Source organism: Myxocyprinus asiaticus, chromosome 24 (assembly GCF_019703515.2).
Source record: "Myxocyprinus asiaticus isolate MX2 ecotype Aquarium Trade chromosome 24, UBuf_Myxa_2, whole genome shotgun sequence".
Taxonomy (NCBI): domain Eukaryota; kingdom Metazoa; phylum Chordata; class Actinopteri; order Cypriniformes; family Catostomidae; genus Myxocyprinus; species Myxocyprinus asiaticus.
Genome location: NC_059367.1, coordinates 12,363,718 through 12,389,705, shown reverse-complemented (window position 1 = coordinate 12,389,705; position 25,988 = coordinate 12,363,718). Strand labels below are relative to the sequence as shown.

The 25,988-nt window shown below is 41.9% G+C and overlaps 1 protein-coding gene across 1 annotated transcript in view; it reads left to right on the top strand.

The window, feature by feature from the left end:
• The window catches only part of LOC127415255 (cytosolic carboxypeptidase 6-like), a 594,524-nt gene that overhangs the window by 50,507 nt on the left and 518,029 nt on the right, over nucleotides 1-25,988 (top strand). The window contains exon 3 of the mRNA XM_051653931.1: nucleotides 16,347-16,471. Coding sequence (XP_051509891.1) covers nucleotides 16,347-16,471 — 125 coding nt within the window. The remainder of the gene's footprint in view (nucleotides 1-16,346; nucleotides 16,472-25,988) is intronic.

Sequence of the window (25,988 nt, the reverse complement as noted above, 5' to 3'; positions counted from 1 at the left end):
TATTTTTGCAACTGTGCTCAAAGCAGGTGAAATGTCACACCAAAATAGCTGTCCACAGCATCCACAGGATCTTTTCTGTCAAATTTGATTATTTTGGTTATCTTGCCATATGTGCTTGGCCCCCTACAACAGTCGCTTGCAGTTATATTTATTATTATTATTATTTTTCTGACCTAAAAGCGAATGGGCAGCAAAGACCGTAAGACCTAGAGACACCAAACTTGGCCAAATCCTGACCACTACTCAGACGCATACATGCACACCCATCTGACTGTAGGTGGCGCTATAATAAGCACCTTTACGTTTTGGCTCATATCTCTGCAACCATGGGGGCTAGAACACAGCATTCAAAATTCTTTTTTCCTCTGATTCCTTGAGTCAAGCCCTACAAAATATATATCTCCGATTTCATTTACATCTGTAAAACTTTTCCACCATTTAGAACTTTTTCGAACTCCTAGGTCGATAGTCCGACTGGTGCAAAATTAGGTATACATCATCTACAGACCCTCCTGACAAAAAGTTGTTCAAAGAATTTCAATACATAAAATAATTTCGAAGATATTAACAATATAATTCCTTCGGTTGAACACAATTTGAGTAACTGATCAATATCTACTCAACGCAAACTCTAAACGTAAGCAAACTCGGTATGCTTAGTCAGCAGGACATTTTGAAGATGTATGCAAAGTTTTGTACAGTTCTGCCACTAGAAGGTGCTACAAAAAAATACAAATGGACATAACTTTTCAGCAGTTTGATTGACAAAGTTCAAATTAAATATGCGTCTTCTTTGGTTACAAGTGCTAACATAGTCTTAAAAAATCGATTAGACAAATAAAAAAATATGGCCACCAACGGCCAATAAAATTGTAGCACCTATTAAATGATATTGGGAATGGCCGATGGTTATGAAACTACCTATACAACAAGCAGGGTGTTTACATGAAGCAGTATATAAAATTTCGTGACAATTGGCCACATGTTGGTGCTATAATTAGCTAATTTGCGTTTTTGCTAATAACTCTGAAACCTTATAGGCTAGAATAAAATTCTAAAGCTTTACTGAATCCATCAGTGCCCTCAAATCATATGGTCACATGAATTTCCCGCATCAAATGTTTTTTACGACTTCGGTTTATTTGAAAAACCTTTTTCAAACTCCTAGGCCGTTTGTCCGATCAAATAATATCGATACATCAAATCGTTCCAAAGATATTAAAGATATAATTCCTTCAGTTTAACGCTATTTGAGTAATTGATTAATATCTACTCAATGCAAACTCCGTTGAATGTTGATTTGTCAAATCGTTCCGAAGATATAAACAAATGTGTTTTGGGCCTGGACTTTAATGACTAATTAGCCTTTATCTTGTGAGCACATTTTTCAAACTTAACAAAACTTTGAACACATGCAAAAGAGAACACTCTGAGGTAACATGCCAAGTTTTGTTAATTTTATATACTAGGGGGTGGTATAACAGGAAAAAATCCAATGTTATATGGAGATAAAACAGTATCAAAACATCTCACAAATGCACCCAACAGATGCCCGCTCAATCCACAAATGCATGCAGCAGTTCTACACGCTCAGCAATTCACAAATGCCCTTAACAGATCCACATGTGCGCTCAATACACAAATGCATGCAACAGATCCACACATGCACACGGCAATTCACAAATGCACACAACAGATCCACACCTCTGCTCAATTCACAAATGCACATAGCTATACAATGATTTCTTTGCTCACAGTACAGTCCACAAATGCACACAAAAAATGCTGAGAATTTTTCCATTGGTATTCTGCCTCAACGATGCTCGTGAATGTGCTTTTGCATTTTTTTGATAATTTTTATGTTCCACAGCCTAGATTCACAAATAAAGGCAAGCTAATTTGATGGAGGGGAGCACTCTTGGGAGCCTAAAACACCTCTGCTTTTTGAAAAAATGCCAATGGAAATTGCCGAGTGGAATTTGCATGCCACTCCCCCGGACATACGGGTATAAAAGGAGCTGGTATGCAACCACTCATTCAGGTTTTGTACTGAGGAGCCGAGACAAGGTCCCGGCCATTTCAGCGGGCAGTTCAGCGTTGTGGCAAGAGGAACACAACGTCTCGTTCCCTCCATCAGGGAATGGAGGTTATGAAAGTAACCAGGACCACCACATGTGGAGCACCTACCTCAGTACAGGGCCTAGTTAGCATACGTACTGGGCCGGCAGCGACTTTCTCCGCAAACTTGTCTGCCACAGGGCAAAGGAGGAAAGTCATCCATGGATCACAACTTGTGAACACGACTGGGAGTCAAAAGCACATGTCTTTACCTCATGGGAGGGGAAGGGCGCTATGCGCAAGTGGTACACCCGGCCAGCTGTCCGGGAACTTACCTGTTCAGATCTGACAACACACGGGACGAAACCGGCTCAACCCGGAGATTATAGAACCTTGCAAAGGTGTTGGGTGTTGCCCAGCCCGCTGCTCTGCAGATGTCTGCTAAAGAGGCGCCACTGGTCAGGGCCCAGGAGGCCGCTACACTCCTCGTAGAGTGGGCTCGTAGTCCCACGGGGGGCGGCACGTCCTGGGCGTGATATGCCATCATGATGGCATCAATGACCCAGTGGGCGATCCTCTGTTTGGAGACAGCGCTTCCTTTCCGCTGTCCACCAAAGCAGACAAAGAGCTGCTCGGAGCTTCTAAAGCTCTGTGTGCTATCCAAATAGATGCGTAAAGCACTCACCGGAAACAGCAACGCCAAAGCTGGGTCTGCCTCCTCCTGGGGCAGCGCTTGCAGGTTCACCACCTGACCCCTAAACGGGGTCGTGGGAACCTTGGGCATATAGCCCGGTCGGGGTCTCAGGATCACGTGAGAGTAACCCGGACCGAAATCCAGGCACGATTTACTGACAGAGAACACCTGCAGGTCCCCTACCCTCTTGATGGAAGTGAGCGCAGTCAGGAGGGCAGTCTTCAAAGAGAGTGCCTTAAGTTCTACTGACTCCAGGGGCTCAAAGGGAGCACTCCGTAGACCCCGAAGGAGGGCATGAGGCGCGGTCTGGAGCGATTCAACCTCCTAGCGCCACTCAAGAACCTGATGACCAAGTCGTGCTTCCCCAAAAACTTACCATCCACTGCCTCGTGATGTGCTGCTACATACACCTTCAAATGGCGGCTACATACACCTTCAAGGTGAAGGGGGACAGCCACCCCTCCAGCCTCTCCTGCAGGAAGGAAAGCACTGATCCGACTGTGCATCTCTGGGGGTCTTCGTGTCGGGAAGAACACCACTTAGCGAACAGACGCCACTTCAAGGCATACAGGCGCCTCGTAGAGGGAGCCCTAGCCTGAGTGATCGTGTCTACCACCACGGGTGGTAGGCCAGTTAGGTCTTCTGCGTCCCGTCCAAGGGCCAGACTTGGAGATTCCAGAGGTCTGGTCGCGGGTGCCAGATGGTGCCCCATCCCTGAGAAAGAAGGTGGGGGCTGTCGCGAGGAGCATGAGGTCCGAGAATCACGTCTGGGTGGGCCAGTAGGGTGCTACCAGGACGACATGCTCCTCGTCCTCCCTGACCTTGCACAGGGTCTGTGCAAGTAGGCTCACTGGGAGAAACGCGTATTTGCGTAGTCCAGGGGGCCAGCTGTGTGCCAGCACGTCTGTACCGAGGGGTGCCTCGGTCAGGGCGTACCAAAGCGGGCAGTGGGAGGATTCCCAGAAAGCAAACAGGTCTACCTGTGCTCGACCGAATCGACTCCAAATCAGCTGGACCACCTGGGGGTGGAGTCTCCACTCTCCCCTGAGCGTAACCTGTCGTGACAGCGCGTCTGCTGCGGTGTTGAGGTCGCCCGGGATGTGAGTGGCTCGTAGCGACTTGAGGCGCCGGTGACTCCAGAGGAGGAGACGGCGGGTGAGTTGTGACATGCAACGGGAGTGTAGACCGCCTTGGCTGTTGATGTACAATTGGCAGTTGACTGCTCGCGGCTGTCCGGGAAAGCGTATCCATCATCTCCGCGTCGGCCTGATACTGAGCAACCACGCCCGAAGGGGGAAGCCCAGCCGAAGCCTCCGCATCAGAATGGACGAGCCCGCTCTCCGATGCTGCGCTCGATAACTCATCGTCTTCCCGGGCCCCAAATAAGAGGTCGAACTCGCCCTGAGACGAGCTGGCATTCTCATCCGAGAGCCCTACCGGGGCAAGCGAGCGTGCTGAGGAATGGGAGGTCCGTGGGGGGTTACCCGGCAGAGGTGGTCCCATTGGAGTCCCCAAATCGCCCCCAGTGCTAACCGACGTGACCTCATACCCGTAGGTAGAAGGACCGAGGCGGGGAGCCGCTGGGGTGGCTTGCTTTCTTACGAAGTCAAGCCACGACCGCAACATTGCCATGGTCATGTTCTCGCAATGAGGCCAAGACCCATCCATGAACGAAGTCTCTGCGTGGGCAGCGCCCAGACACGTAAGACAGTGATCGTGGCCATCAGAAGTGGAGAGATAACGACTGCAAACAGGAATAACACACAAACGGAATGGCATCTTTAAAAAGACGTTCTGTGTGTGCCACTCTTTTAGATTTGGAAATATACTCTTTTAGAATATACTCTCTTTTTGCTGTTCTGCCGAAGTGCCCAGGGGCGTTCTCTGAAGTCCACGGGTGCAGAGGGGGAGATGCCACTGAAATGTGCCGTAAATCCAGCAAACGAGGTGAATGAACTCTGTGAATTCAGCTCAATGAATAGAACCGATCGGCTCTGAAGAGAAAATCTGAATGAGTGGTTGCATACCAGCTCCTTTTATACCCATATGTCCAAGGGAGTGGCATGCAAATTCCACTCGCCAATTTCCATTGGCCTTTTTTCAAAAAGCAGAGGTGTTTGGGGCTCTCAAGAGTGACCCCTAGTGTCACTACATCGACACAATGTCGAGTGAGTGACAGATAGGGAACAAATGTTTTTGGACCAGATTTCAAGGGGTTGGGGTGCCCGATGCAGCAGACAGATATTGAAACCAAGTGACGATCAAAATGTTTTGTTGCACATTGCTTGTCGTGGCTTGTTAGGACAAAAAGATTAACATAGAACAGATGTGATGTATCGCATGCCACTTTATTGTGTAGTTCCAAGTCAGGAACAACCAACCCCCCACTCAATTTTTTGATCCTGTCAATCTCTTTTTCTCTCTTCCACTTTCTATTTCTTTTTCTCATTCTCCTTTCCTCCCTAATATTTCGCTCCTCATTTATTTATACAGGTAGATTTCTCCACACAGAAATGAAATGACCAAATTTTGGTGCATTTTGAAGAAAATAATTTGCAGAAGCTCATCTTTAGCAACACCAGAAAATGTCCTGCAATGTTTTAGGAAATAAGTGCTTTTCTTCTATATAAGGTGATTGGCAAAGTATGAATTCAAACAGAAGATCGAACAAAATCTACATTTTGTCATAAACAACAATTAAAACCAGATATAGTTCTCCAATAGTGGTTCAGCTTTTAACCATTGAACCAAAATATCCTTGCATGTTTCACTGAAATAAGTACATTCATTATATTTTCATTATATGTGGCTTGTAGATTTTAAGCCATGTGAGGTATTAAACATTTATTTAGTCATGAAAACCAAAGAATATTAGAATGTCGAATCAGACGAGAGCCATTGGAGGCCAAAGTGTATGTTTTAGACATAAGTGTCTGAATTGAACAGCTGGAAGGAAGGAACAGTGTGAGGTAGCTGTGTGGAGACCACCCACATGATTCTCCAGACCGCAAACACACTACATTAATATGGATTCTCCATTTGCTGTTCTCTTCTACATCTATAAAAAGGTTAACCACATGAGAAACACACAGACACACACAGACCACATCTCTCTCTCTCTCTCTCTCTCTCTCTCTCTCTCTCTCTCTCTCTCTCTCTCTCCACACACACACACACACACACACACACACACACACACACACACACACACACACAAGCCACTAGATAAGATGATTCAACCTCCCACTCTTTTCTCTATATGGAATGTTTATTTCAGTTTGCTAATAACAGTGGGAATTAACTCCCTATAGATGAGAAAGTGTCTCTCCTCCCAGCAGCTCTGTGGTGTCATTCTGCTGAGAGCAAACAGGCTATAAAAACAACACCGTCTCTATTCCTATTGAATTGCATACAATTCTCCTGTGAGCCGAGCTTGTTTTGTTATTTGCCAAAAACCCAATTTGTTAAATCCTAAGTGCTGCTTTGCAGAAATGATGAACTCTCTTATGACAGAATATGTAGATAAAATTCTCAAGACTGAGTTGAAAAGTAAGATAATTTGTTTGCCTTTCTCTCTCTCTCTCTCTCTCTCACTCACTTTCTCACTCTCTCTCACTCCTCCAGTACACACACACTACAAGAACACAACTTAAAATACAGTCATTGAGTTTTCCTCCCCTGGTTATACATTGAATTATCTGTGTTTGTCAGTGAACTGTTATCCAAAATGACATTCGTCCTCCACTCCGTGATGGCTGGACCTCTTCTCTGCTGTAGTATTTATGCTTGTTTAGGGCTGGCCGAAGCATTGTAGATTACAGCTCATCATGGACTGACTCTGGAGTCAGGCTCCATAAAATTAAAACTCAAATTAGTGGTGTATCATATCCTCTCCTATCAAGCTGAGCAGAGAAATGTTGCCCTGAAGCTCTCAGGAGATTTTTTTCTTTCATAAATATAAGGCTGTGGGACATTATATAGGCTACTCTACTTCACCAGCAGAAGATTGAAGGAAAATGAATCAGTCATTTGCTGCAACATCAGCATTTTTGTGTGTGCTTGTATTGATATTGTGCACTGGATATAAAAAAATCGGGAGTCATGATTGAAAGAAATAATGATTGAGAATTTGTAAGTTTAACAGCAATGCATTTTGAACTCATAATAAGCTCTGTTTAAGAGAGAAATGGATCTGTCAGGACCATGGACAGCAACTTAAGCCATCTGTGGCATTGTCTATGGCACTGAAATTCCAGTATTAATTGAAAGAAATGATTTTGTATGTACACATATTCACACTCAAATTAGGAATGAAGTAATAATTAATAATTAATAATAATTTTCTTTATTTATCACACATTATACATTTGCACATATACAGTGAAATTCTTCTTTTTCACATATCCCAGCTAAGCTGGGGTCAGAGTGCAGTATAGGTAGGTATAAAAAGAGCTATAGATTCAATATAGTAATTGTATCAGACAATTAGGCAAGAGAAGGCTTCATAAATGTGCTGTGTTTGCTGTAATATTCACATGTTTGGAAGATTGCTAAAAGCAAAACAATGTGTTTAAATGGTTAATATAGTTATGACAGCTATTCAAACATTCTTTGTGATTTATCTGAATATAATTATGAAGACATAGTTATGTGGCAAAAGTGAAGCAGGTTTTTGTCTTAAATATAATGACAATAATGTACAATAATTTTAATTAGTTCACAATAAGAATGCTATGTATAAAATGACCATTTAAATATCATATTCCTAATGCAGTATACCCTGTCATTATAGTTATTATACCCTATAACCTTAAACCTAAGACATTCAGGGTTTTTACCTGGGTCAAAAATGGTCTTCAGTACTCGAAGTTGGTTCAAATCAAATCAAATCAAATCACTTTTATTGTCACACAACCATATACACAAGTGCAATAGTGTGTGAAATTCTTGGGTGCAGTTCCGAAACATAGTAGTTGTGACAGTGATGAGACATATACCAATTTACAATAAACATCAGATTTACACAACACAGTTTAAAATGTAATATACACATAATTACACATAACACAATATACAAATAATAACATACAATGTACATTATACAATACACACAATATAGAATACACATTATACAATATAAATAGTATATACAGTATATATATAAAATATACAGTAGATTGTATTGTACTGTATTGACATTCAGGCTGTCGGTTGATAGTAAGTTGCCAGTGTGTTGTTTAGAGAGAATATAATTTATGACAGTCCGGTGTGAGATATAAGAGTAATAAAGTGCAGTGCTGATGTATTTTGATTGTGAGAGATCAAGAGTTCAAAAGTCTGATTGCTTGGGGGAAGAAGCTGTCACGTAGTCGGCTGGTGCGGGCCCTGATGCTGCGATACTGCCTGCCTGATGGTAGCAGTGAGAACAGCCCATGGCCCTGGTGGCTGGAGTCTCTGATGATCCTCCTAGCTTTTTTCACACACCGCCTGGTATATATGTCCTGGAGGGAGGCAAGCTCACCTCCGATGATGTGTCTGGCAGTTTGCACCACCCTTTGCAGGGCTTTGGGGTTGTGGGCGGTGCTATTGCCGTACCTGGCGGGGATGCAGCCAGTCAGGATGCTCTCTACAGTGCTGGTGTAAGAACCATGTGAGGATGTGGTGGTTCATTCCAAACTTCCTCAGCCGTCTCAGGAAGAAGAGGCGCTGATGAGCCTTCTTCACAACGGCCTCAGTGTGGACCGACCATGTGAGTTCCTCAGTGATGTGGACACCCAGGAACTTGAAGCTGCTGACTCTCTCCACTGGTACACCATTGATGGTGATGGGGCTGTGTTCTCTATCTCTTCTCCTGAAGTCCACCACAAGCTCCTTTGTCTTACTGACATTGAGGGAGAGGTTGTGCTCCTGACACCAGTGTGTCAGAGTGTGCACCTCCTCTCTGTAGGCTGTTTCAACATTGTCAGTGATCAGACCTACCACTGTCGTATCATCAGCAAACTTAATGATGGCATTGGAGCTGTGTGTTGCCACACAGTCATGTGTGTACAGGGAATACAGGAGTGGGCTGAGAACACAGCCCTGTGGGGCTCCAGTGTTGAGGGTCAGTGATGAGGAGATGTTGCTGCCCATTCTAACCACCTGGCGTCTGCTTGCCAGGAAGTCCAGGATCCAGCTGCACAGTGAGCTGTTTAAGCCAAGAGCCCGGAGTTTCTCATCAAGCTTGGAGTGCACTATGGTGTTGAATGCTGAGCTGTAGTCAACAAACAACATTCTCACATAAGTGTTCTTTTTTTCCAGGTGGGAGAGAGCAGTGTGTATTGTAGATGCAATGGCATCATCAGTGGAGCGGTTGTTGCGGTAAGCAAACTGCAATGGGTCCAGTGATGGAGGCAGCACAGAGCAGATGTAATCTCTGATTAGTCTCTCAAAGCATTTGCTGATGATGGGGGTCAGAGCAACAGGATGCCAGTCATTTAAGCAAATGATTTTGGATTGCTTTGGAACAGGCACAATGGTGGATGTTTTAAAGCATGTGGGGACTACAGACAAGGAGAGAGAAAGGTTGAAAATGTCCGTAAAAACACCAGCCAGTTGGTTCGCACATGCTCTGATGACGTGGCCCTGAATGCCGTCTGGACCCGCGGCTTTGCGGATATTCACCCGTCGGAAGGATCGGGTTACATCCGCTACAGAGACGGAGAGTGAACTCTAACCTCTGTAGCTTCGGTTGCGAGAGCTCTCTCTGCGAGGGCGGTGTTATTTCCCTCAAAACGAGCATAAAAAGTATTTAGCTCATCTTGGAGAGAGGCAGCGGTGTTCACGGCGGAGTTTTTATTCTCTTTAAAGTCCGTGATGTTAATTCCATGCCACATGCTTCTAAAGTTGGTGGTGTTAAACTGTCCTTCAATCTTGTTCCTGTACTGACATTTTTCTGTTCTGATAACTGGCTTGTTTATGCTCCTCCGCGTTCCCGGAATTAAAAGCGGTGGTCCACGCATCAAGTGCCGCGCGAACATCGCTACTAATCCAAGGTTTCTGGTTCGGGTAGATTCGTATTGTTTTGGTCGGAACAATGTCCTCTACGCACTTTCTGATGAAACACGTTACGCTATCAGTGTAAAACTCGATGTCGTCATCAGAGGCGGACCAGAACATCTCCCAGTCCGCGTGATCAAAACAGTCTTGTAGCGTAGAGTCTGATCGGTCCGACCAGCACTGGATCGTTCTGAGGGTGGGTGCTTCATGTTTCAGTTTCTGCCTGTAAGCGGGCAGAAACAGAATGGAAGAGTGGTCCGATTTGCCAAATGGTGGGTGGGGGAGGGATTTGTAGCCATCCCGAAAGGGAGAGTAGCAATGGTCCAAAACCCGGTCCCCTCGTGTGTTAAAACTAATGTGTTGGTGGTATTTTGGTGTGACTGATTTGAGATTGGCTTTGTTAAAGCCCCTGGTCACAATGAACGCAGCCTCAGGGTGCGCTGTTTCCTGCTTGCTTATAATCCCGTACAGTTCCTTGAGTGCCCGGTCTGTGTCGGCTTGTGGCAGGATGTACACAGCAGTGATAATGACCGCTGTGAATTCCCTCGGTAGCCAGAATGGTCGACACAGAAGCATGAGAAATTCCAGATCAGGAGAGCAGAAAGACTTGATAGAATGTACGTTCCTCTGATCACACCAGGATCATAAAACATACACCACCACCTCTGCTTTTACCTGAGAGGTCTTTCGCTCTCGGTGCACTGAGAACCCCACGGGTTCAATGGCTGAGTCTGGAATCCCCACAGACATCCAAGTTTCTGTAAGGCAGATAATGCCGCAGTCCCTCGTCTCTCGTTGGAAAGAGATCCGCGCTCTCAGCTCAGAGCTTGTTGTCCAGAGACTGAACATATGCCAGTAGAATACTGGGTAGCGGGGGTCGATTTGCGCGACAACTTACTCTGATGAGAACGCTGGCTCTGTTTCCCCTTTTCCTTTTGCGTTTACGTGGCCGGGCAGCCCAGACAAAGGGCTCCGCTGGCCTGTTTGTAAACAGCGGGTCGGCATTGAGGAATTTGAAGTCCGGTTTACGGTGTGTAATTGCAGAACCAATGTCCAAAAGTGTTTGTCTGTCGTAGACGATAAGGCAGACAACATCCAAGACAAAAAACATAAGAATTGTAAACAAAACAAACAAAAAACTACAATGTTGTGTCGAAGCTCTCAACACAGCAGCCATACTCGGCGCCATCTTGAGTCCAGGGTTTATTACATAATTGCATTTAATTAATATGTAACATAATTACTTAATTGCATCACATGTTTAAATTGGATACAAGTTATTTTTCACCAAGTATATGGAACCTTTTGAATTAACCGCACAAGTTTTTTACTTTAAGGTGCTACATGAAATCAAATACTTTTCATTTAATTAACACCTTATGTCTATAAGACTAGTTACATTATTCTGACTATACCCATGAGTAGACCACTTTACTGAGTTGGGACTTTGCTAGTGAAAATGTTTGTTTCCTACTCCATAACAGATATTGTTTTCCTTCCATCGGGCTCTTAGTAATTTAAGTAATCTATAAGAATTTTTAAAGGCAAATAAGGCCAGTTTTTTGTCCTAATATCAAACATAATTCGAACTAAACATATATCAGACAGGAGGAAACCTTTGTCTTAGAGGTCCAGACTTTAAACCCCTTTTTGTACTTGCCCTTATGCAGTGTAATGCCATAAATGTCAATGTAGCTAGTGTTTTAAAAAAAACAAAACAAATATATATATATATACACACAGTGCCTTGCAAAAGTATTCAGACCCCTGACCAATTCTCTCATATTACCGAATTACAAATGGTACACTGAAATTTCATTCTGATTGATATTTTATTTTAAAACACTGAAACTCAAAATCAGTTATTGTAAGGTTACATTGTTTTTTTGTTGGGAAATATTTTTATGAAAAATAAAATAAACTGAAATATCTTGCTTGCATAAGTATTCAACTCCCACACATTCATATTTGGTCGAGCCACCTTTTGCTGCAATAGCTGCTTTAAGTATTTTGGGGTACATATGTACCAGCTTTGCACACAGTGACGAAGTGATTTTTGCCAGTTCTTCTCGGCAGATTTGAAAATTTGCAGATTTGCAATTTTCAAATAGTGTCACAGATTCTCAATAGGATTGAGATCAGGACTTTGACTGGGACACTGTAGGACATTTATCTTTGTTCTTGACCCACTCCAATGTTGCTTTGGCCTTGTGCTTGGGATCATTGTCATGCTGAAGTTTGAATGTCCTCCCAAGCTTCAGTTTTTTAGCGGACTGAAGCAGGTTTTCTTGCAGTATTTCCCTATATTTTGCTCCATCAATTCTTTCTTCAATTCTGATAAGATGCCCAGTCCCTGCTGATGAGAAGCATCTACACAGCATGATGCTGCCACCACCATACTTCACTGTAGGGATGGTGTGTCTTGAGGCATAAGAAGTGTTAGGTTTGCGCCACACATAGCGCTTTGAGTTTTGGCCAAAAAGCTCTATGTTGCTCTCATCGGACCACAAAACCTTCTCCCACATCGCAGCTGGGTCACTCACATACTCCAGACATGCTTTCAGATGGTACTTTTTGAGTAACGGCTTCTTTCTTGCCACCCTCCCATACAGGCCAGTGTTATGCAGTGCTCTTGATATGGTTGACTGGTGCACTATTACTCCACTCCCAGCCACTGAACTCTGTAGCTCCTTCAAAGTGATTGTTGGCCTCTCTGTGACTTCTCTCACAAGTCTCCTTTTTGTTAGAGCGCTGCGTTTTGAGGGAAGGAATTTTCTTGGCAGTGCCTGGGTGGTGAGGTGCAGCTTCCACTTCCTGATTATTGATCCAACTGTGCTCACTGGGATATCCAAACATTTGGATATTATTTTGTACCCTTTCTCTAATCTATGCATTTTTTATTACTTTATCTCTAACTTCTGTGGAATGCTCTTTGGTCTTCATTTTCCTTCAGATTCACAGCCTGACCAATGATCCTTCAACAATGGGTTTTTTATCCAGAAAGTGTGATTGTAACTTTAATGATTCACAGGTGGATTGTAAAGTAATTGTGTCCTCGTTACGACAATTTCGTTCATCGATGTAACCTGGCAGCTTCCACAGCACAGGGGTTGAATACTTATGTAAGCAAGATATTTCAGTTTTTATTTTATTTTTTTATTTTTTATATTTCCCAACATAAAACCAATGTAACCTAACAATAATTGATTTTGAGTTCCAGTGTTAAAAAAAAAAAAAAATCAAACAGAATGAAATTTAATTGCACCATTTGTAATTCAGTAATATGAGATAATTGGTCAGGGGTCTTCTCTCTCTCTCTCTCTCTTTTCCAATGTTCATGTCTGTTATTCATGTTTAGATATGAAGGGGAATAGAAATGGCAGTACATATTTTTCTTAGTTGCCCAGGAGGTTTGGACTTTAAAACTGATTTGATTCATCTAGATACATCATTTTAAGGTTGATGCGCACACACAGGGTCCGAATTGAGGAAATTTACAGATCATAAAACTGTATTTTGCATTTTTATTAAAATATATATTGTTCTCCCTGTCACAATGGAATCATTTAGCTATTTCTTTGCATATTTGTCATAAACAGCATCATATACAAGATGAGCCAGTCTCCGTATTTCTGTAAAACTGCATGTATTGCAAAAATATGAAGAGACATTGTGATTTTGTCCTACATATTTTCATTTAAGTCACTTAAAGCAAAGCATATCCCACATAGGTATCACCATAGTGTATGTGAGTCTTGGAGTTAAAAACAACAACAATCAACTTAAGATAAAAGTTTGAGTTTTCTGTAGTTGATGTTGAGTATGTTTTTTATTCAAGATGCTCTTGTCTCTTGAGGGTCAGACATTTCGACTTGTATTATGTTGTATAATATAAGCATTTTATTTTCTCTCAAAATAAATCTTTTAAATGCATTTGGTGCTTGGCAAGTGTTCATTTCACGCACGCATGCATGCACACACACACACACACAAATGTAAAAAATTTCGCAAAGCAGATTGATCAACACACAATTTCATAAAAATGTTCTCAACTACATGTTATGTTTCAGTTACACATGAACCTTTCAATTTCATTTGGATATGTTTGTAAAGGTCACTTATTGACCTTTGCCATAGTTGTCTTTGCCATAGTATTCTACTGCTGTCATACTCTGATTCTTTCTGCTGGAGAAATGTGTTTAAGTGAAAGTTACTTTAATCAGCTAAAGTGCCAATATCCATTTCATATGGAGAACACTTTCAATCTGTACCTAGTACACTGGAAGTAAGAGGCACTATGCATTAGAACCATTGGGCAGCCATTCAGAAAATTTACAGAAATACATAAATTAGCTTATACAAAATTAGAGATTTTAGAAAAAGTGACATGTTTTCACATTGTTTTATTTATAGTCTCCAGTCATAATGTGTTTTTTTGCCAGCTGTCCCACAAAGTGATTTTGGGAAGTTTTATTGAGTGCTGTTGAACTGCATCAGAAAGATGAAACCTGAAGAGGATGAACTTCACACTTTAACACCTTGTCCTGAGAGAGTCCGGACATGCTGGTCTGTGGACAGGAAGAGTGAGTTTGAGGGGAGTTTGGAAATGTTAAGAGTGTGTGTCTGGTGGAGATTTAGCTCTGTTCTGGCAGAAGGATGAAGCTCCGCTGGGCTCCATTGTGACGGAATGGTGGTCACTCCATCTGTCAATAATTAGCTCTGAGCTGGCTTCCACCAGGCGGTGGCTTCCAAACTTATTTCCCTGAACGCAGACTTCACAAGGAAGTGTAGTGCAGTATTTTTCTAAGTAATCATTTAGCAGAGGCTTTTGCCCAAGGTGACTTAAATGAATACTCTGGGTTCAATACAAGTTAAGGTCATTAAACAGCATTTGTGGCATAATGTTAATTACCACAAATAATAATTTCAATTTATCCCTCTGTTTCTTTAAAAAAAGAAAAATGGTTTACAGAGAGGCACTTAATATAAAAGTGAATGGGGCCAATCATTAAATGTTAAAATACCCACTATGTCAAAAGTATAGCCTCAAGACATATCTGTGTTAACATGAGTTTAGTGTGATAAAGTTGCTTACTAACCTTTTCTTTGTAAAGTTATAGCCATGACGACTTAATGCCATAAAACCTAAAATGACCACAAAAACATGATTTAAACAACTTTACAGCTCAAATAATACACAAGTTTTAACAGAGGTATTAATGCAAGTGCTTTTATAAAATTAAATGCTTTATATTTCTTTCTTTAAACCCTCAAACAATTTGCCTCATTCACTTCCAGTGTAAGTGGCTCACTGTAACCTTGATTTTTTTTTTTTTTTTTTTTATGGTAATCAACATTATGCCTCAAATGTTGTTTATTGAGCTTAACTTGTAGTGAACCTGGAACAGTCCTTTAAAGTAAACTTATTACAGGGACAATCCCCCTGGTTTTTTGTGTCTTTTAGTCCGTGTTCATGTGCCATTCTACTTCATAGAGTAAATGAAATTAACTTTTAGCAGATATAGACATTTCAAATTAACCGTCTTCTAAGAAAATGGACCAAAACTATTGTTACTCTTGTTGTAAGCACAGGTTAAATTTTCTGGCCTATAAAATGCTCTCTAGGATGAGAACGTCCCCTCCCCCTAAAATATAAATACCACCTGTCTTTGAATAGCAATAGCAAGTAGCAAATCATGATTCATGGCTGTGATGTTTAAGAGGAACAAGCCCTTTGATATGTCCTTTCCCAACTTTCTTTTTCAGAAGGAAATATGTCAATACAGAAAATAAAACTATTTCATGTTTTTTTAAGTGTTTTGCTCAAGGGCACAATGATGATAGCCCCTTGCACTATTCGTAACCAGCCCATTAACTTTATTAGTATGGCAAAAATTTGTCTTATCTTTAGTTTCAGTGGGTGATTTTATATTAGTAAAGAAAGGCATCAAAATCTGACCAGTGACTGAGAGCACTCTGCAGGACATGTTTTTACTTTGCCTCATGGAGATGTGTTGTTGCAGCAGATCAAACTGTCTCTGAACAGTTTTACTGTACATGTTGTGAAGGATTCAGAAGATTCCCTGTGTTCCCATAAGCCTGCTTGTGTAAGGGTGAACTTTATTACCTGCGTTTTGACATTTGTATGGAGCTATATGGTATTTATGTTACCAATAAAGCACATTTCCTGATTTGTTATTGTTTCTTTGTTTGCGGCAACCATGTTGAGGCTTGTTACTCTGCGATCTGCTACCAAATCTGTCTAGTTGTCACCTGGGGGGTGGACTGAATTACAGTCCAATTTATTAGCCTACTGGGAAATCTCTCCAAGTCACTGCTGTCTATATGGACATACTGTATGTCTGCAAGGTAATGTTAAACAGTAACACATTTAAAAAAATAAATAAAAATAAAAATAAAATTCTCTATGCATGACTTACATAAAAAGTTGCTACTACTGGTTGAGGGAATAGATTTGAGACCTGAATGTAACTGAATGAAAGAATAAAAACTCTCTTCTTTCTGTGTGTCTTTCTCTGTTACTGTCTCTCTATAGGAAACTTAGGACGTGTTGACTACATCAGTGAATTTGAGTTTGATCTCTTCATCAGGCCGGACACGTGTAACCCACGGTTTAGGGTTTGGTTTAACTTCACTGTGGAAAATGTTCGAGAGACTCAGGTGAGTCCAGATCAGTGCAGAAACTTCCATGTACAGCTAAAATAAACTTCTCTATAGACTTACAGTGGCCCCCAAAAGTATTGGGACTCTTAAGCCACACTTAAAATTGTATGAATGTCTTTGCATTATATAACAAAATATTAAACTAAATAGCATTTATTTTTCATAATTATAGCACATACACACTTATCAAGCAAATAAACTAAAAAATTAGACCAGTTGGGACCATTTGGTTAAACATAATTGTAGAATACCAAAGAAATCTAATGCTATGAAATTCCTAAATTTTTAAGTGTGATTCAGGTTTCCAAGAGTGTGCAATTAATTTTATGGCTACTATACTGTATCATACATATAATGTGGACCATAGATACACTTGCATATAAACTCAGCAAAAAAAGAAACGTCCTCTCAATTTCAACTGCTTTTATTTTCAGCAAAATTAACGTGTAAATATTCGTATGAACATAAAAAGATTCAACAACTATGACATAAACTGAACAAGTTTCACAGACATGTGACTAACAGAAATTGAATAATGTGTCACTGAACAAAGGGGGGCGGGGGGCGGTCAAAATCAAAAGTAATGGTCAGTGTCTGGTGTGGCCACCAGCTGCATTAAGTACTGCAGTGCATCTCCTCCTCATGAACTGCACCAGATTTGCCAGTTCTTGCTGTGAGATGTTACCCCACTCTTCCACCAAGGCACTTGCAAGTTCCTAGACATTTCTGGGGGGAATGGCCATAGCCCTCACCCTCCGATCCAACAGGTCCCAGATGTGCTCAATGGGATTGAGATCTGGGCTCTTCATTGGCCATGGCAGAACACTGACATTCCTGTCTTGCAGGAAATCATGCACAGAATGAGCAGTATGGCTGGTAGCATTGTCATGCTGGAGGGTCATGTCAGGATGAACCTGCAGAAAGAGTACCACATGAGGGAGGAGGATGTCTTCCTTGTAACACACAGCGTTGAGATTGCCTGCAATGACAACAAGCTCAGTCCGATGATGCTGTGACACACCGCCCCAGACCATGATGGACCCTCCACCTCCAAAACGATCCCGCTCCAGAGTACAGGCCTCGGTGTAACGCTCATCCTTCGACGATAAACGCGAGTCCGAGTCACCCCTGGTGAGACAATACCGTGACTCGTCAGTGAAGAGCACTTTTTGCCAGTCCTGTCTGGTCCAGCGAAGGTGGGTTTGTGCCCATAGGCAACATTGTTGCTGATGATGTCTGGTAAGGACCTGCCTTACAACAGGCCCACAAACCCTCAGCCCAGCCTCTCTCAGCCTATTGCGGACAGTCTGAGCACTGATGGAGGGATTGTGTAACCTTGCGTTCCTGGTGTAACTCGGGCAGTTGTTGTTGCCATCCTGTACCTGTCCCGCAGGTGTGATATTCGGATGTACCGATCTTGTGCAGGTGTTGTTACACATGATCTGCCACTGCGAGGAAGATTTGCTGTCCTTCCTGTCTCCCTGTAGTGCTGTCTTTGGCATCTCACAGTACGGACATTGCAATTTATTGCCCTGGCCACATCTGCAGTTCTCATGCATCCGTGCAGCATGCCTAAGGCACATTCACGCAGATGAACAGGGACCCTGGGCATCTTTCTTTTGGTGTTTTTCCAGAGTCAGTAGAAAGGTCTCTTTAGTGTCCTAAGTTTTTATAACTGTGACCTTAATTGCCTACCGTCTGTAAGCTGTTAGTGTCTTAACAACCGTTCCACAGGTGCATGCTCATTCATTGTTTATGGTTCATTGAACAAGCATGAAAAACATTGTTTAAACCCTTAACAATAAAGATCTGTAAAGTTATTTGGATTTGTACAAAATTATCTTTAAAATACAGTGTCCTGAAAAAGGGATGTTTCTTTTTTTGCTGAGTTTAGATGTATCCATGGTCCAAATGAACACTTGCTAATTGTCAAATGCAAGTACAAAATGGGCTTTGATGAGTACATTGTTTTTGTACTTTTTTTTAAATACAAAATAAAATTTCTTGGCTGTTAGGATATATTTTGGACTTAACTTTCTTAATTCACATTACAGTACAAATTGCCCTTTTTTGTGAAAGTCAAACAAAGCAAATTACTTTTCACGAAACTGTCCAAAAGTTTAGAATGTCATGAAAGATTGATAGACATGCAGGTCAGCGATGTCTGCCTGTCATTATCACATCGATGATATGCCAATAGGTTTTCAAACTTTCGCCAAAGTGTCACCCACTCTTACTCTGCACTGTCCCAAAAGCAGACAATTAGCAGGCAAATAAATTAATCTCTCATGCTGATGGGAATTCACAGCAGATTGGCTGATTGGTGCTTTAAATGAAATCTTAGGCTCCTAGAAGAATCAATATCCCAAACGAATCTTAAATCATGCAGGCTTACATGAATGTAAATCACTTTTCTGGGGAAGTATGGCACTCAAGTGCCAGTTCATGCCTGTAATCAAATTACAGAGACCTCTTGGTAGACGAGTCAGGCACACAGATTGGTTTATACACAATGTAATTTATGGATGTTATGACTGAGTCAACTTATCTCTCAAATTAATAAACAGATTTGTTATTTTTGCTTTCATTTGCATTGTCTGAAATAGCACTGTGTGTTATATCTCACTATCCAATAAATGGTAGTGTCCTTTCCATGAAACTTCTTATATCATGGTTAAAATCCTTGCACAAAAGTCAAATTGACAAACTTGGCCTTGTTGTTGATGTCCAAGTCTATCTTGCTCTATTTTATTTTTTCTTCCCTGTTCACATGCCTCTGCGCAGAAAGACAGTATCCACTTGTAAGCTCAGGACATTGTCATTGGTCGAAAGCAGTGGTCACATGCCACAGTGATAACTGGGAACCGAGGGCGTGTCTGCCGGATGGCCCAGCTGCCTGGGCTGAGCTGGGCTGGGCTGTAGTTGCTTAGTTTTGTTAATGCTGGTCAAAGCCTCATCACGGCTGTCATTTTTGTATAATAGATAGAGGACAGTTAACACTAAGTAGGGAGGGGACACACACTGTATTTTGTCTTAGATACCTGTACATGAGGATTGCACATTCCGAAGGGACGAGGAAGGTATGAGAGAAAGACAGAGATACAGATGGGCTGTTATTAGTAGGAAGTGCTTTACAAAGAAATATAAAAAGAGACAAAATTGAATGTGTGAGCGAGAAAGAGCGAGAGACTATATGAAACTGTGGGACGCTGTTGCTACAGTCAGTCTCTATCAGCCTATCTCCCTGCAGTGCTGTAGTCAGCGCTAATCACATTTTATGGGTGAGAGATGAATGGAAGCCCTAGCCTGGGAGTCTGATCGATTTTAGGGCCAGATACCACTCTGCATCCTGCGCCAACAGGATATTTGCTGCTATGGCAAAAAAGAGAAAGACCAGGGAGGAGAATGAAAACACATGCACATATACACACACACCAAACAAACTACAGGTGGCAAAAAAGAAACATTTACACTATTAGCTTCAGAGGTGCTTTGTTGATGGTGTCTCCACCCTCCCCTCTCTCTCCTGCTGTCACCACCTTGCCCTCTGTCTCCGTAATCTTTTCTCCATCAATCCAATTTCCGTTTAAAATGAGCACTAGTGTGAATTTAATCTACTTCAGTAAGATGAGATGGGGGCGGTCGCTTTAGCAAAATGGAGTTTGTTTGGTAAGGATGTGTGTGTGTGTGTGTGTGTGTGAGTATGAGTTTAGCTTATGATTTGATTGGCGAGTTGTTTTTTTCTCAGGAAAATAAGAACACAAATAAGCAGAAAAACAGAATAGTTAAATAAAGTGTACTGATCTGGACAGCCCTGCACTATAGAGATATCAGGCCGGGTGCAGGTAAGTTGACAAGTGTCCCGCACACCTGCCAAAAACAGGAAATGGGAAGCAGTGAAAGTCTGTGCTACTGAAGCTGAGATGACCATTTTGGAATAAATGTAAGCTGGTGAAAAAGATTTGGGTGTCTCAATCAGCTTAGCGGCTTTGTGGAAATTGGCTGCGGAATTTTTATTTATTTTTTATGATGGATGCATGTCTTTTTCCTTTTCTTCTTCACCCAAAAATCTGTTACCTTGGAACCTGGGCTCCCCACCCCCCATCGCTGAGCTGAGGAAATGATGCAGGTTAATTATTTTGCAATGGGAACTGTAATTGTGTGTCACCGTCATGAAGCCATTACTTAAATGCTCCTACACTGGAGGAAAAATAATGCTATAACAGATTTAAAGGACTAGTTCACCAGAAAATTACTTTTTTTTTATTTGATCCCCTTTTCTCCCAATTTGGAATGCCTAAATCCCACTACTTAGTAGGTCCTCATGGTGGCGCAGTTACTCACCTTAATCCGGGTGGCGGAGGACAAGTCTCAGTTGCCTCCACTTCTGAGACAGTCAGTCCACGCAACTTATCACATGGCTCGCTGTGCATGACACCGCAGAGACTCACAGTACGGGAGGCTCATGCTACCCTCCGCATTCCACGCAGAACTTACCACGCGCCCCATTTAGTGCGAGAACCCCTAATCGTGACCATGAGGAGGTTACCTCATGTGATTTGTTTTGCTTAGGAGACCTGGCTGGAGTCACTCAGCACACCCTGGATTCGAACTCGCAACTCCAGGGGTGGTAGTCAGCGTCAATACTCGCTGAGCTACCCAGGCCCCCGAACTTTACATTTTTGACATTATTTACTCACCTTCATGTTGTTCCAAACAAGGATGACCATGTTTCTTCCATGGAACACGACAAGAGATGTTAGGCAGAATGTTAGTAATGTTAGTCATTCACTTTTAATTGCATATTTTTTCCATACAATGAAATTGAGTGGTGACTGAGGCTAACATTCTGCCTTACATCTCTATTTTTTATTTTTTTATTTTTTCATACAGAAAACAGAAAGTAACATAGACTTGAAGGTGAGCAAATGGTTACAGAATTTTCATTATAGGGTTATCTCTTTAAATGTCTTTGGAGAAGATGATCATATTTGTTTGTTTGCATACATGTTTGATCCAGTATGGGGTATGTGCTTAGTACTGTTAATATATTAAGATCATTTTTATGCTTTTACCTATGCCAACAATTTAGAAATGTTATAGTTACAGCAATTTTGCTCTGGGCATTTGTAATGTTCACATTCCTTGATTTAAAATGTATAGATATTAATATTAAAGCTGGTTTTATTAATAGCTTGTGGGATATTATTCATTGCTTATTTATATTCAATGCAGAGCTAAACACATTATAAGCACTGTAGAAAGACATGTGTCTGTGTGTATTTGTGTGTGTGTGTGTGTGTGTGTGTGTGTGTGTGTGTGTGTGTGTGTGTGCGTGCACGTGTCTGCGTGTGTGTGTTTTGTCTGTATGTATAATACTTTTTGCCACTCTTATTGAAAGGTACCCTAGAGAGAGGACAGGAAATGATTTGGAGAAGAGAAAGGAAGATCAAATGAGCCTTACTCAAACTCACTTTGCCTGCGTGAGCATCAAGGCTCAATGTGTTGAAGCATTATGGTGTTATGTGTTGCAGCGCTTACTGCTACTACAAGGCCACAGCTCTGTCTTTCTTTCATTCTTTCTTTCTTTTCTGATGGACTCTGTTCTTTTTTCTTTTAATTTGTTCTTTTCTGTTCTGTTGTGATATGTTCTTTTCTTTTCTTTTTCTTTTCTTTTTCTTAAAAGTAAAGATTCCTCATCACTCATCATAGATTTTTTTTATGCTCCTAATTAATGTCATTAAGCTTGCTGTACTGTAAGAGTCAAAGACTGCAATTAACTCATCAGAGTGACAGCAGCACAGTATAAACATTTTGATGGTTTGTATCTGCACAAAGAACAGAAAAGATGGAGCAGGGAAAAGAGAGAGCGAGAGATGGGAGGAGAGATCCTGACCCATCCTTGAGCACTGTAATGGATGAGATGCAGATTGATTTTTCTGCTGGAGTGGTGGGGGGATTGGGTGGAGCAGGTGTGTACTTGTATTAACAGTAGCATTAGTGTGTGTATGCATTCATCTGAGTGAATGTGTGTCTATATGAGTGTCTATGTGAAAGTGATAGTTTCAGCCTGTGTGTGTGTGAGCAGCGGGAATGGGCGTGTGCTGAATGATCTTGGCTGTGTGTTCTGGGAAGTCTGCTTGAGGTTTTGCTGTGTAATATCAGCTCTTTGGTACAGCCCAGCCTCTGCATCTGACTGTGTAAACTTGCATAATAGAGTCTTATCACATACACACACGCACTTATGTAACACTGTGTGTTCTTACAGGGACATTAACCCTTCCGGTGTGCTTCAGACTGGACTGAGGGACATGATGGTGGGAGTGGTGAATGTCTGTCTCTAGAGGACTGGAGCTAGATCTGTGTGGTCAAGGGCGTTGCCATTTGTGTATCCATGTGTGTGTATGTAGAAGTGTGTGTTTATGATACTGAGGTGTGTGATTAAAGGGCAATTAATGCAGTTTATTTGGTTTCCACACATATACAAACATGTAAACATGAAACAGGTGTCATCTAGGAATGGTGATATGACCAAAATCGTGTATCATGGTATAAGTAATTTTATATAGCAGTTATGGTATGTATCACAAAATTTTAGCTGGAAATCCAACCCATTTTTTTACATATTAAGTAACCATGTAGCAACGCCTATTTTTTGTTGGATAATCCAAACAAAAGTAAATGGAATTGTTCACCAAAAAAAGAAAGACATTTCACGATGTCCTTAAGACTTAATACCACAGTAAACAAAGCAACCCCCCCCCCCCCCCCCAAAAAAAACAAAACAAGCCAACAACATCTACAAAAAATATTATTTCAACTCTATTATTTATTTTGTTAGTTTTTCCACTTCTTTCTGAGTCTTTCTGTGGAGTAACTGATATTTTCTCTCATTCTGTGTGTGAAAGTGCTTTTAAGTCATTTCCCTGTCATCCCTCTGCCCACCATTTCTCAGAGATTTCTCCTGGGGGTGGGGGGTAGAAAAGAGAGAATAAATGTCTGGGATGTGGCAGGGGTCCTGTTCAATGCTTGGTGAGATTGTTTGAGGATTACACCTGTAATTTATGTAAAATAGTACAACCAGCAAGACTTAGACCTCTGTATTGTTGCTGATGGAATATTCACACACTAAAAAGAAATTATCTTAAAATGTAATCTGTCCTATTAGAAATAAATAGCCTTCTTTGATCCTTCACTTCCTTGAGTTTCACCCATAAATTGTTTGTTTTTATTATTGTGCTATTAATATATTTTGATATATTAATCATAATTTCTCATAACTCATAACAGCAGGAAGTACAGTAGAAAAGCAGCAATATTCTAAGGACAGATATTCTTTGCTCATTCAGAAACATATTGAGATTGAGCCCCAGCTTTTTTTTTTTTTTTTTTAATCATTCCAAGCCATTGCTAATGTGGTGACACAAGCAGAGTGTTTCCTCTCAATATGGCATGTCTATTTACAGTCTTGCTATACAAGCGGCTAATGTGGCTAATGTACTGTGATTTGGCCAGGCTGTCCAGGGATCTGCACAGGAAGCTCATTTCACAGATATCTAAGCTCGCTACATAGAGCGGCACCAGCAGCACCTCGACACCGCAGCGTTCATCCGGATGGCGGGTGCATCTGCGCACCGTACGGAGCCCAATACACTCCCTCTGCGGGGAAGATGGAGATTGTGCCATGCACAAACCCCCTGCCAACATGAAAGCCTTAGATTACATCTGCAAGCGTCCCTCAGCCCTCCTCCCCCAAAACACCAACTAGCTGGGCAGGTGGCCCATTTATATACATTAAAAGAGCCAAACATCTCACGCCTCAACATCAGGGCTTTTTGATAAAGGCCGCTGCTGGGAATGGGAGGGGGCCCGCAAGGCCCTTTTGAGTGTCTAAAAGGCTGAATTTGGCAGCTGGGTGCTGCTGTGCTTGGTGTGACTGGCGGGATGTGTTGTAGGGGAATGGCAGGGGCCATGCAGAGCGGTGCACATCTGCACGAACGCTCGCAGCGGCGGGCTGAGGATCATCCTTTTACAGGCCGTAATGAATGCAGATTGCGCAGCCAGATAGAGATGCTCGGCAATCTGCTGCACTGAAAATGAAACAACTGCTGCTCTAATCAAATAGTCTTTTAATGCCAGCGTACTTCTTAAGTCAGGGCTAAATTCAATTCCAGAATTCTGGGGTTATAAATGTTGTAATTAGACCATTGTTTTTAAACAGGAGGGTTCTGCACAGGCTGGCTCTCCCTCTCTCTTGCACTCTCTTTCGCTCTCTTGCTCTGTATCTCCCTATCTCTATCTGTGTTGTAACACATTGCGACCCCAGAATGCTGAATGTGAAAGCTTAGGCTATAGACTCTTTGTGGCCCTTCAGAACCCCTCTGCCCAAGTCAGATTCATTATGCTGACTAGCATTCAGGGAGTCTGTAGTCTGCAGTTTATTAAACATAGAGGAGCTGGTGAGCAGCAGCACACTGATGCTTTGTTGCGGCTTTTGTTTCTGTTTGTGTGCTTAATTCAATCAGCTCCGTGCCCCCCTCTAACCACACTGTTTGTTCTTTGCCGTTAATTACTGCCTTAATTGTTCTCTTGATGTTTTATCTGTGTTTATTTACAATAGGGGGCTGCAAAGATGGTGTAGAGAAAGTTGTGCAGCTGCTATCTGCTCATTTCAGTCATCTATTCTCTGCCTATCAATAAGACACCCTTTAGACGAACCAAATAATCACTACATTGGAGCCTCTTAATGTTGTTTGTATTTGGACTTTAACTAAAGCAACGGCTAGGACAGGGCATTGCTTTACTTTTATGTATTTTTCTCATTTTTATAATGTTTAATCATACTTCATGATTTGCACTGTTAATTGCTCATTTGTACGTGCAAAATATAGGTATACGCTGTGTCAGAAAACGTTGTTTTCAAATGCAGATGGTGCGCTGGAGAGGAAACACACAAGGGTTTGTGAAAGTGACGCTCCGTCACTACCACCAAAAGTTGAGTTTTGCTGCAACACACTCTGGCGTAGGCATCTGTTTACCAATAAGAATTTTAGAGAGGCGGGTCCAGTTGTGCTTTCAGAAATCTAATTTGTTGTATTCCCATTTGATTTCAACTGACCTGGTTCTCACCCTCAAATAACAGCTTACACATTCCCTATCCATCTGAACGCTTCTTAATAGCTTTCTCTGGTCTGAAGGTGCCCTTACTGTGTCTTTCCTCAGTTAGCATGGTAGCATTTGCAATAGATGAATGAGCTCATAGAAATTGCCATTGAGTGCCAGAATTAGAGGTGTGTGCAGATATCAGTGTTCTTCGCTACTCAAAACGAAGTGGATCTTCTGCTGCCGTTGCTTACGGGCACTGCCATCCATTAGAAACCCTCTAAACAGCTCTTCGTATATTGGAAGTTATGAAAAGGCACAAATTACAAAATGCAAACATGCTCTGCCTTTGTATGACACTCTTAATGCATTGAATGTGGATAATGTTAAAGGCAGGCCGAGGCCTAGAACA